General features: G+C 35.3%; 1 protein-coding gene across 1 annotated transcript; it reads left to right on the forward strand.

The window, feature by feature from the left end:
* Window positions 1–11072: 11072 nt before the first annotated feature.
* On the forward strand, window positions 11073–13596 carry LOC142552400 (putative mitochondrial protein AtMg00310). The gene is made up of 2 exons (XM_075662176.1): window positions 11073–11750; window positions 13471–13596. Exons 1-2 carry the CDS (start codon window positions 11073–11075, stop codon window positions 13594–13596), a joined length of 804 nt encoding a protein of 267 aa, XP_075518291.1.
* Window positions 13597–13938: the final 342 nt, after the last annotated feature.

A 13938-nucleotide genomic window follows, 5' to 3' on the forward strand; every position in this document is an offset into this window, starting at 1 on the left:
AAATAAATGAGTTTTTATTGATGGTTGTGTTGGATGATTGAGGATGTTTTTGGATGCTAATTTCATTGGTATTGTATAGGATTGGAAGAGGTTGGATTTTAGGTGAGTTGGTAGTATTTTGGTGCAGGGGTCAACGTCGCAGCGCCGGAGGGCAGCGCTGCTAGGCGTGCAGGGCAGCGCCTAGGCCGAAACCCTGGCGCCGCGGCGCTGCCAACACCATAGTGCAAGCGCCGCAGCGCCAAGGCAGTGGCTCCGCGGCGCTAGACCGGAAGAGTTGCTACTTGGAAATGCGTTTTTGGGCGTGGGAATGGCTTATTAACCCATTTTCTAGAGGCTTCTTCTTATTTCTCCCTTCTTCCTTTTTCTTAAACGTTTCTTGCTCCTTTTCCTCAAGGTTTTCTCATCTTCAATTCTCCACTCCAAATCCAAGGATCATAGTTGATTTCTTAGTGTCTCCTACCTTAGATTTCAAGCTTCAAGGTAACAACTTTGTATTTTTTGGAATTGAGAAAGGTTTGAAGTATTGAAGGGTTGAGTTGAATTAATGATTTCTATGGATATTGGTGATGATTTATGGTTATTATTGTGTTTGTTGTTGTAGGAATTTCTTCAAGATATCTTAGCAACCAAGTTATTGTTCCTACCATGTGTTTGTTAAAATGTCTCAATGAAGTTTCTTATGATTAAAGCCAAGGATTGATAGTAATTCATGCATGTCATTGGCCAATTTCATTATTATTATCTCTCACAGTTTTGATATTTATATCAAAGAGATACTTACCACGGGTCACAGGTCACAGAACTATCAATTCATTTCCTTTAATTCATGCCATGAGATACCATTTATATTGACTTGATACCTATTATTCATTGGGAATGATATTATTCAATTTTCATTGCCATTGCCATTGCCATGTTCCAAGCCAAGCCTATGTATATGTATTTGTTATGTATTGCTTTCTACTTACAGAGTTTTATCTCTCACTCAGTTAATGTCATGTGATGCAGGTGATAAGAAAGCTTGAAAGAGATTGTCCATGATGGAAGAAGTCATATGGCATGAGAAAGGGAAACTTTTGGGCATGTGAAATTTATTTTGATGGGTTGAATTTTGGATGGTTATATTTGTTTTAGTATGCATCTTTTGGGGAAAGAATTGTATATTTTGCTGATGATTTCGAATGATGGTTTAATGTTAAAATTTTGAAATGGTTATGGTAAGATATATTCAAGTTTTTTGTTCATATACAGTTTAATTGATTATGTTTCCCTTTAATATGCAAAGGCTTCCGCATATGTTATTTTGTTTAAATGTAAATGTCCTGGGAGTGGGGTGTTTCACAATACCCCTACGTCATGCCTTCTTCTTTACAGAAGAATTTCACTAAAAGACTTTAACAATTACAACAGTTTGAAATTGCCCACTTTAGCAGGACTTACCACACAACCTAACCGAAACTCTTAGTATATCAAAACCATAAACAAATGAGCAGTAAGACTTTTTATTCTTAGTTACAAGGATTTTGCAAGAATATTCTAAGCACAAAAATTATCTTAAATTACCAGAATTATTACTTTACCGTATGTTTGTTATGATCAGTTGGGCTCTTGATAATTGCTTTTAACTTTGAATAAATTTTCTCAAATGATAGAAAAATGAAGCGATTAACCGAGAGTTTTTGAGTATGCCCTGACTGATCTATTATGAAAAATAGTACACTTCAGGTAGTGCGTATGGACTCTGACTTTCAGCAGACTGAAAAAGATGTTATGCGAGATCTTATCCAATTATCATATGGGCTTTATTCTTCAGGAATTATCTTCAGATGTTCAGAGAATATACATTGTTTAGACTAACAGATCTACCGAGGTTTACGAAACTATCAGTTTTTCTTTGATCAGCTCAACTTTTGTGAGTGACCCTTTTAGATCATTTTGTGTACTATCAAGTGACCTTTATGCCTTCAAATAATGAACTGACACTTTTTCTTAGATAGTCAATAATGCTCTGATTAACAATTTTTCTTAGGAAACATATGCGCATGAATAATTAATTTATTTCTTGAATTTAGTTTGGTTAGACTCTTAAATTATCCATTGGATCAGCATCCTTGTTAAATCACCAAAAAATAAATGTTCTAACAACACATATTGTTATAAAATTGTTATTTTTTTGTTATTTTTACATGTTTGATAAAACAAGAATAATTTTGGTTTTGAAAATGGGAATGAGATGATTGTTGAACTTCTAAGAATTTAATTTCAATATCTATAATAATGTTGAAAATAATGAAATACAAATCTTCTCACATTTGGGATCAAATTAAATAAATTAATGTTTTATCAACAAAATTATATTTTGATAATGCATGAGAATTTTGACCATATTTGATACTTTTGACTGATGTGGCTGGAATATTGGAAAATGGGACGATAAAAGGAGTTTGGTGAAGAAGTTGAAATTAAAGGGATGATGGAAGATGGCAAGATTTCGAGTTGGGTGATACCGAAGGTTGGTTGTAACGTCCGAAAAACCAAACCTACGTAAACAACATGAATGCAAATTATTTTAAATTTCTTAATTGTTTTTTTAACTGATTTTAAATGCTTGCATGATATTTATTAAATGATTAAAGACATAATTGCATGAATAAATGATAATATGACATGATTTCATGAAATTGAAGGATTTTACCCGAATATTCGATAATAGGCAGGGGAAAGGAGACGGGGAACGACCTAGATAAGAATATTTATTTTTCATTAAATATTTGCAAGGATTCCTAATATGATTAAAAATGATATAATTTTTCTTAAAAAAGTTAGAGTTCGAATTATTTTACGAGTCGAGCTCGATTTTTCCCAGGAAGGCGGTTTTGGGCAAACAAGGAGTTTTAAAGGATCAAAAATATTATTTTTGGGAAACTAATTTTATAAATTTTTATGTTTGAATTAAATAAGATTTATTGGGTCCAATTTAATTATTTTAAGTAGGCCCAATTGCTCCTAAACATTAAGGTCCAAAACCAAAGCCCATTAACATGTTGATTAAATTATATAAGGTCTCCTAGGCTTTCCAAACACCATAATTCATCACCTATCAGCTGAAAAACACACACCACACACACACATAAGATTTTCGAAAATATCAAGGAAAGAAAGGCTGGAGTTCTTCGTCGTCCGTTCGTCCAACTTCGCTCCCTCGCCAATGATCATTTATTCGAGCGTTATAAACGCAAAGGCACGTTCTCTAAACTTTTTAAAACATCATACAAATCATAATATGCACGATTTAATTTTTTTATGCATGAAAAATATGATTGTGGGATTATTTTTACGGTAGATCTTATATTTGCAAAAATACGACGATTTTACGTTATATGAAAAATGTTTTAAATCCAACGAGTAAGCTGCCAACGTAGGATTTCATATGAATGAAATATTGTTAAAACATGATAAAATTAAAGATACAATAAGCTAGAAACCGTGGGAAATAAGGGAGGAGAGGACCAAGGGTTGTTTTGGGTGGCACTTTGTTCTATGGCTGGGCCGTGAAGGAGAACCAACAGGGCTCGACCAGGTTGGATCTTGGCCCTGTTCAGGCGGTGTGCAAGTACTAGGAAGAGTCCTAGCATGGCTAGGGCTCGAACCAAGGCAGCAAAAGGAAAGTCCGCACAAGCTAGGAATCTCTCGATGCATATAAGGATAGTCACGGCTAGAGTGGCTCGCCGCTGGCTTGGGGCTGGGGGGCTGGTCCAGGGAGGTCTAGGCTCGATGTAGTTCTTGATGTCTCGGGGTAGTTCAGGTCTAAGGGCTGCGAGACGTGGGAATTAGGTTGAACAAGAGTCCTACTCGGACTAGGAAAGACGCGCACAGCCTTGATTCTGTGTGCAGGGCTCGTGGAGTTGGTTCGAGGGCTTGGTCAGGTCTGGGAAGAGGCTGAGCATGCTCTAGGGATGGTAAGGGACAGTTTTGGTCGAGAGATAAGGGGTTGGTAGAGTACTAGGCTAATTAGGAATCCTAGTGCAACTAGGATACACACATACACACATGCATGCAATCGGGTTGAAGGGCAGAAGGGTTTTGAGCTGGCCAAGGCTGGTTATTCGAGCTAGGGCTGGTCAGTAGGGTGTCTAGGTGGGTTGGCTCGGGTTTGGCTCTTGGTGTCTCAAACATGGCTCGAGTAAATTGGGAGATGGCTCGGGTTGTTCACATAAGGGTCATATTTTGAATTAATAAAAATAAATTTGGAAACATGGGTCCACGGGTATGGTTCATGGTTCACAAAGGTAGTTTAGGAAATAAAAATGTTATGTTTAAAATTTAGGATCAAAATATTTTGAATTTATTCGGGAATTAAACGCCTCACGAATCGTTAATTAAAGAATTAATTTAAAAGCCTCGAATTATGCCGAATAAAATAATGAAAAATTATATTTAAGCTTAAATAATTATTTAGGATAAGCTCATGTCGTTAAAAGCAAGAAAAAGATAAAATCGAGAAATATTACGTCTAGGGGAAAACAGTCATTTTACACTTGGGAAAATACGCAAAAGCTTGGCAGCGTTCCGAAGTATTATAATGCATGTTAAATGATATTTTATGATTTAAAATGATGATTTTGATGAAAATATGATTTTTATTATTTATGGTAAAGCTGTGCAATTTTTACTGTTTAAAATGTTATTTTTGGAAAGTTATCATATTTTATGATTTCAAAAGAAAAGAGAAATATTTTGAGGGATGTGAATTTACTGTGACAAATGATATATGATTTTCTGGGGATGTCGTGAGGGAAAAGGCCCAAGAGGTATCCCATTTATGGGAAAAGGCCTCAGAGGGAGCCCATCTATGGGAGAAGGCCTCAGAGGGAGTTCGACGATCGTATTTCTACGGTGGAGCCTAGTGCCCATCCCCATGGATTTTGCGGAGCTGAAAACAGATCAATCGGTCAAGGGATAAAAGCTAGTCACTTTCGAGGATCAAACTTCACTTAAAATGATAAAGAATTGAAAGCTTTACGATTAAAATAATTTTATGATATATTATTAAAAACTAATTTTAAAACAACTTATTTATGATTAAAGTTTCTTTTAAATAATTTATTTATGCTTAAAGCTATTTTAAAATATTTATTTATGCTCAAAATAGTTTTAAATTGTTTATTTATGTTCAAAGCTATTTTAAATAAAAATATGATTTTTAATGCATTTGATTTTATATGTATTATTTGCTATTCATGTTTAGAACGTGCTGAGTCATTAGACTCACTAGGTTTGTATGATGCAGATTTTAATGATATTATGAGATGCGCTGACGATTGAGTGGATCGAGTGCATCAATACACTCCCCATGGACATTTATGTTTCCGCACTAGCTTCATAGATAAAAGATTTAAATTATTATAGTTAATGATTTTATTAAAGATTTTTATGCTTTAATTTTATGTTAGTTTATCTTTTTAAAGGTCGACGTAGTATTTTTGGTTAGTAGATAATTTAGGGATATTTTTACACACTTGAGATTTTAAATGTTTATTTATTATGATTTACGAAAATATTAAATTATTTTATTAGTAATTTTGGAGTTTATGATTTATTAATTTTTAAAAAAATCGAGATCGTTTCATTGGTTGTTGTGTGAGGTCATTGGCTCAAGGAGTTCAAACTGCCAGTATAATTGAAACGACCTGGACTTTTTTTTTAATCAAAAATCATAAATTCTAAAATACTATATAAATAACTTACCAATTCTAACAATCATAATAAATTAACATATGAAATCTTAAGCACATAAAATAAATCCTAAATCATCAACTAACCAAAATCATATATCGACCTTCACAAAAATTGACTAACAATATAATAAAGCATAAAATATCTCTAATAAAATCATTAACATAATATTTTAATCTTTAATCTATCAAGCTAGTGTGGAAATAAATGGCCCTCGGGTGTGTATTGCGGTACTCGATCCACTCAGTCGTCAGCTCATCCCATAAAATCATCAAATCCTGCATCATACAAATATAGTGAATCTAATGACTCAGCACGTTCTAAACCTGAATATCAAATAATACATATACAATCACGTGCATTAAAATTCATACTTTTATTTAAAATAGCTTTTGAACATAAATAAACCCTTTAAAATCATTTAAGCATAAATAAATCATATAAAAAGCTTTTTAGCATAAATCATATATCATAAATCATTTTAATCGTAAAACTTTCAATCATTTATCATATTGGGTAAAATTTGATCTTTGAAAGTGACTAGCTTTTATCCTTTGATCGACTGCAGTCTTAGCTCCACATGGTCCATGGGGGTGAGCACTATGCTCCACCGTAAAAATACGATCGACCGTGTCCCTCTGGGGGCTTGTTCCATAGATGGGGTCTCTCTGGGGCCTTGGCCCGTAAACGGGGTACCTCTGGGGCCTTGGCCCTCACGTCATCTCCAAAAAATCATATATCATTTTTCACCGTCAATTAACATCCTTCAAATTTTTTGCCTTTTCTTTTAAAAGCATAAATCATCATAAATTTCCAAAAATAGCATTTTAAACATGATAAATTGCACAGTTTCATCATAAATCATAAAATATCATATTTTCATAAAAATAATCATTTTAAATAATAAAATATCATTTAACATGCGTTATGATCCTTCGGGACGCTGTCAAGATTTTACATATTTTTCTACGTATAAAATTACCGTTTTGTCCCTAGACGTAAAAATTATCGATTATATATTTTTCTTACTTTTAATGTCTTGGGCTTATCCCAAATAATTATTTAAGCTTAAATATAATTTTTCATTATTTTATTCGGCTTAATTCGAGGCTTTTCACACAATTCTTTAATTAATTATTCGTGAGACGATTAAATCCCGGATAAATTCAGAACTTATTATTTCTTCCCAAATTTTAAACATAACATTTTTATTATCTAAAATACCCTTGTGAGCCATGAACCACACCCGTGGACCCATAGTTCCAAATTTTATTCTTAATAATCTTGTTTTTTGACCCTTAAGTGAACAACCCAAGCCATCTTCCAAATTACTTGAGCCAACCCACCTAGGAACTCTATTGACAAAGCCCAGCCCATAGAACTAGCCCTAGCTCGCTCAGAACCCTTCTACCCCTCAACCCGATTGCATGCATGTGTGTAACCTAGTTGCACTAGGACTCCTAGTTAGCCTAGGGCTCTTCCAGCCGAGGCACCCCCTAGCGCACCTAACCCTATCCAACCTAACCACGCCCAGACTTGTCTCAGACCAGCCCAAGCCCTTGAACCAGCGCTGCAAGCCCTGTCATCATAAAAAGAGTCGCGAGTCCCTATGGTGCTTCCCACGTTTTCTCTCGAGCCATGACCAAACTGAGCCACACCCCTGAGCCCAGCCCTTCCTAACCCTCCCTGGACCATTCTAAAGCACCCTCGCGACCAACCCTGACCCATGGAACCTAACCCTAGTTCGCTCACCAGCCTTGCAACCGAGCTTCCAAATCTGCGAGCAAGCCTCCCTATCGCTCAAAACTTCTAGTGACCCTAGGACACCTCCAGCCGAGCCACCACCGAGCCCACCTGACCCTAACCAACCCTGGACCATGCCTAGACCTAGCCTAAGCCCAGCCTAACCCCTGACCTCACGCACAAAGCCTTGCACCTTGCCAGAAATCGTGCGCGATCACCATGCTCCCTTGTGTTCCCACGTTTTTCTCGGGCCCTCCCTGAACCAAGCCACACCAGCCCCTGCCCCAACCCTTGAACATCTCCCTGGGACCCTGACAGACCACCTTGGCTCACCCCCAAGCCATCCGCAAGCCTCCTTCTCTCGAAACACTAGCCGCGCATGCTTTGGGGGAGAGTCCCTCATCACGTGAACTATTCCCCAGGACAAGGCTCGAGCCCTAGCCCTTCTAGGACTCTTCGTAGGATCTAACCACAACCCTAGCCAAGACCCAACCAGCCCTAACTGAGCCCAGCCCCCATGCACAGTATCCGAGCCTTCAAGACAAATCACAAGCCAAACAAGCCCTCAGTCCCTTCCTTGTTTTGTTCCTCGGTTTCCAGCTTGTTATTACCTTTAATTTTGCCATGTTTTAACCACAATTCAATCATATAACAACCTACGTTGGCAACGTGTCCATTGGTTTCATAACATTTTTCAAAACTGGCGTAAAATCATTAAAACTTTGAAAATACGTATCATACCGTAAAATAATCGAACACCACTATTTTTCATGCATAATCAATTAACACACACATATTATGATTTGTATGATGTTTAAAAGGGTTTAGAAAACGTGCATTTACGTTTATAACGCTCGAATATACGATCGTTGGCGATGGTGCGATGTTGGACGACCGGACGACGAAGAACACAAGATTTTCTTTTCCTTGATATTCTCGAATTATGTGGTGTGTGTGAGTGTGTTTTCAGCTGCTTGGAGGCTGATTTGTGAGGTTATGAAAGCCTAGGGGTCCTATTTATAATTTTAATCACATGCAAATGGGCTTGAGTTTTGGGATTGCAAGTTTAAGGGTAATTAGGCCTTCTTTAAATAATTAAATTTGGCCCAATAACACTTATTTAATTAGGACATAAAAATTTATAAAATTAGTTTCCCAAAAATAATATTTTTGATCTTTTAAAATTCCTTGTTTGCCTAAAACCGACTTCTAGGGAAAAATCGAGTTTCACTCGTAAAATAAATTAGAAATCCAACATTTTTAGGAAAATTAAATCATTTTTAATCATATTAGGAAGCCTTGTACATATTTAAAGAAAAATACATATTATTGTCTTAGTCGTCCCCGGTCTCCTTTCCCTTGCCTATAATCAAATATTGGGGTAAAATTCTTAAATTTCATGTAATCATGTCATATTATCATTTAGTCATGCAATCATACATTTAATCATATAATAAATATCATGCAAGCATTTAAAATCAATAAATAGAACAATTAAGCAATTAAAATAATTTGCATGAATGTGATTTACATAGGTTGATTTTTCGGACGTTACAATAATCGACGTCCGGTTGAAGCATTATTTGCTGCTTGAGATTCTCACTGGTGAAAGAGTTGGAACGATGATCACCTGCTAGCTATTGTCCTAGATCGTCGTTTTAGAGATGTTTTGGTCCTGTTCTTCAAGGGAAAATTGCTTCTTTTTGTCTTTTATCTTCTATTTTTGTCTCTTGGAGATTTTAGATATTTGTGTTATTAAATTTCATTTTTAGTCTGTTATCTTTGTTTTTTATAATTTTAGTCATCTTTTTCGAAGTGACGCTGACGTTTACAGTAGCATATCAGCTTTCCAATGAAAAAGACTAAAATTTCAAGAATGAGAAGATTTATAATTAAAACTGAAATTCGATAACATAGATAATCAAAATCAAAAAGTGACAAAATTATCTGACCACAAAAGCAATAATGTTTGTTTCGTGACTTGGTTCTCATTAGGATATATACATCATCTCCCAAGATTCCATCATCATCTGCCTTTTGCATTTTGATTTATTTGTTCTAATCAATTTTTTGATATATTTGCTTAATATTTTCTGTTTTTTTTTTTAAGAATTAGCTTTTGAAATATTTATTATATATATATATATCAAACATATATATTAAATAAAATATTTTAATCAATTCGAAGTTTTGAACTAGTCTATATAATACAATTTAAATAGAGAATCTGCTCGTTATGGGATAACTAACCATGAAATCAATAATTTTTATGCCTTTTTTTACTTTTATAATTTATAATATACAAGATTATAATAACTTTTAATATTTTTGGTACAATCATAAAAATTCGATTGTTTCATAACAATGGTATATTTTACTATAGTTATAAGTTTGTTACTAAAATTTTAAATTACTAATCAAGCTCTAGTTAAGCTCAAATTTTAAACTCCCGAAGCTCAATTATCGTATCATTTTCTTATTTAGCTCATGAAATAAATATTTGTGTGGATAACACATCAACATTTCATATAAAAAAATATTACAATATAAATATATTTTATGAGTGCAAATATTTACAAGAAAAAATCACTCTTGGAAGATCATTAGTCACAAATAAAGCCCTATTCCCCACTTATTGTAGGAGATGGCTGCCGAAGTGGAGATGTTAGCTCCTTTTTAGTTTGACATAGTTTATGAGTTGGAGATAAGAAGACTCGAACCTTTGTGCAAAACTAAGATAAAATAAGTCGTACCCTATATTCTCGGCCTTTTATTGAAATTTATTTGAGGAAAATCATTGTATATAAAGACTTTTCTCAATCAACGAGCTGGATTGAGCGGAGCTTATCAACAGAGCTGGATTGAGCGGAGTAAGAAGCAAATCGTAGTCCCGGGGACAAATCTTTCACTCAGGGTTCCAAACCCAACATATGTGACAATGATCAAGCAAAGACGTACCTTTGTTACATTGAGTCTGAAGAGAAGATTAAAAAATGAGTTCTCTTGTTGTTATAAACTAAAATTCAGTTAGCAAATAATAAATAATACATAAATACACAAGAAACAATATATTACATAAAGAACAAGTCAAAAAATATTTGAAATAATTATATAAAAAATAATCGTCTAGCTTTTTTAGAGGAAAAAATATATATCAACTTTGTATAATCCAGTTTTCATATCATTTTTTTGTCATTCAACAACATAATTAGCTTATTTAGTCTATTTTGTGACATTATTGATAAAAAAATTAAGTGTTTATTAACTTCAATTTCTATAAGCTTCTTTCTGCTTATGCTACTGTTACTAGGATGATTAACAAAATCTTATAGGCAATATAAATAATGAAGAACAAATCATTCATTTTTTCCAAATATTATAGCATCTTAAAAAATTATTGAAGCTCTGTAAAATACTTTATCAAGCTAGTAAAATACTAACTCGTTAACTTCTCAAAAATCAACAAATGCCTCAAAGTCTTTTAATAATGTTTAAATTCTTCAAGAAAGAGTGGTCAAGAGAATTTCTAGCTGGGGCAACAAATTTTTTTCAATAGGAGGAAATCAGTCCTTCAGGCTGTGCCCACACACGCTATGTCATGTTTCCGTGTCCCTCAATCCATACTCAGTAATATTGAACGAGAATGTGCCAAGTTTTGGTGGGGGTCCAATGCAGAAAGTAGAAAGCTTCATTGGAAAAAGTGGGACTACATGTGCAAACCGAAATGCCAGGGAGGAATGGGCTTTCGTAAACTAGAGATATTTAACAAAGCACTCCTTGCAAAACAGATTTGGAGAATTCTAAGGAAACCTAATTCGCTTGTTGGCCGAGTACTTAAAGCCCGCTACTTTAAACAAGGAGACATTATGCAGGCTCAACTTGGTAGCAATCCATCGTTTGTATGGCGATCCCTTCTATCGAGCAGAACACTATTGGAAGACGGTTTGTATTGGACGGTGGGGAATGGGAAGTCAATCCGTATCTTCCATGATAAATGGGTGCCAAAGGTTCGTAACTTTATTAATAACAACGGCTCTCTGATTCTAAATGAGATCCGGGTGGACGCTCTGATAAAGGATGGAAGAAGGGATGATGAGGCTATAAGAGGATCAGTCTTACCTTACATTGGGGATGAAATCCACCGAATCCCTCTCCCGCAAACACCGAGAGATGACTCTAGATACTGGAAATATGACAGCAAGGGAAGATATTCAGTGAAAGAGGGATATAGGATGGGAATTGGGCTATACGACATGCCGGCAAAGCAAACGGTACTACCAATGATGAAGTGGTGGAGGTTCCTGATAGGATCGATTAACGTATCAAGAGTGTTTAGAAAAGGGGTTGAACAAACACACTCACAGTTAAAACTGGTCTTTTCTAATTTTGAGTTCAGTTTGGTGACAAACTGATTCTCGGAATCTTGTTGGTCAATGACAATCAATTAAACTAAAGTAGTTGCGGAAAATAACCGACTGAAAGATAGAATACGAAACTGAAATAAAGTAGGAAAGGGTTGTTTCTGGATGTTCGGAGAATTTAATTACTCCTACGTCACCCCTTCTATCTCAAGGATAGGATATCCACTAAAAGACTTTGATCAAATACAAGAATTGTACTGACCCACTTCAGTTTGGACTTAACACTGCCAAAAACTGAAACTCTTAGTTTAACAGAATGTTCTCAGTGCGTAACTGATCTTAGCACTCTCGAATTTCAACGATTATTACAACTTGCTAGTGAGCTCAAATTGTAGCCTTAACTGCTACGAATATATCATGTAAGAGTGAGCTAAGATTTTGACAGAGTGACAGCAAGCTTTTCAATAGTGTTTTTTTCCCTCTTGTTCTTCTGTCATATTTATAAGCTTCTTTTCTCCAACGGTAACTTGAGATGAATTTGAATCTTTGTATCCGTTGATTTCTACTTGATTATTCCTTGGACATTGTTTGCTTCATTTATTGTGATACGGCGTCTTAATTGCTTTCGCCGAAATGCATTTTTCTAAGCTGTATTGATTGAAGAGCGGCGTTGCAATCTTCTATGTCTCTTGACGGTTGAATGTTCTTTCTCGAGACATGTTCAGTTGAAGGGTGCTTAGCATACGGCTGAATATATCAACTGATCAGTTTCTAACTGATCAATCTTCTTTATTAGATCAGCTGATTTCAGTTGTTAATTCCAGTTGCTGAGTTAAGTTTACTCGATCAGTTGGTTCGTATTTTCAGTTGGTTCATATTTTGTCAAACGCCGGAATTTAGTTTCCAACAATTTTCCCATTTATGGTGTTTGACAAAACTAAGTAAATAATAATTGAACATCTGAGCTCATTGTAGATAAAATAAGAGATTGAATTTCTTGAACTGAAAGGGATCTTGATTTAATAACAGCTGGATCTAATAATCTGATTAACTGGTTCTGCTGTTTCTCAAGTTGCTCTTTGATCTTTGATTTCTTCCCCCTTTTTGTCAAACAAATCCATCTTCTCAGTTAATTTTCGAACGTCAGTGGAAAGAATTTTGACATCTGCGGAGATACTTGAGACAGCAGTTTGTAAACAAGTCTGCAACAATTTCATTTTATTAGAAACAGAAGTTTCCAATCGCTCAACTCGTTGACTGATTATATCCTGAGTTGTATAGAGACTTTGAGCTAGACCTCTGTTATTCTTCATCTCAAGTACAGTTCGGGTAAGAGAATCCATGTTTGCTTGAATGTCTTTCAGTTTTGCTGAATCAGATTCAATTGAAGAATCCAATTTGACAGCATGAGACAATTGTGTGGATTGAATTTTCTTGATTTCAGTAATCATCTGCTGCATATTGTGCTGCATATTCTGGATTTCTTCAAGAACAAGATCCATTTCTGTGGATTGAAGAGGAGGTGACTGATTAGATGTTCTTGGTTCATGTGAGACTTGATCAAAGACCACCATGGTCCTATCAGATAATATCGTTTCAGAAACAGTCTGTGCTAGAATGTCTGTTGCAGCAATTTCTTCGTGAATTTGAGGTGGTAAAAGTGGATTTTGATCAACAGATAACGCTTGGTCAGTTTCCACTGGTGCCTCTTGTTGAGAGTTTACTGAACTTGGTTCTGGCTCCTTTGTTTGAATGAGCAATCGACTCACCACATTTTCAGCAACTGCTTGACCTGGAGATTTTTCTAGTTCATCAGTTTGAGTGACTTGTTCAGCAGAGATTTCTGGCTGAACTGGTGCTTCTTGTTGTTCTTGCATTGAATCTAGGACTGGCTCTTCAGCAGCAAGTGGTTCAACTAGTTCTTCAGATGGTATCTGAACTTCTTGTTCTGGTTGTTCAGTTGAAGGAGCAACTGATTCAGAATGTATTTCTTCTAGCTGAGCTTCCAGAGCTACAGCCTGAATGATTTCATCAATGTTTGCAAAAGATAGTTCAGTTTCAGAATACAGCTGATGTTCAACCTGAGAAGATTGAGGCA

Source organism: Primulina tabacum, chromosome 7 (assembly GCF_025594145.1).
Source record: "Primulina tabacum isolate GXHZ01 chromosome 7, ASM2559414v2, whole genome shotgun sequence".
Lineage (NCBI taxonomy): Eukaryota > Viridiplantae > Streptophyta > Magnoliopsida > Lamiales > Gesneriaceae > Primulina > Primulina tabacum.

Bases quoted from the DNA above. Each gene is read 5' to 3' on its own strand.
- LOC142552400 (XM_075662176.1), top strand. From the start codon at position 11,073: ATGTCATGTTTCCGTGTCCCTCAATCCATACTCAGTAATATTGAACGA. The intron at 11,751-13,470 runs GTACTACCAATG...TGTCTGTTGCAG, and splicing joins ACATGCCGGCAAAGCAAACG to CAATTTCTTCGTGAATTTGA.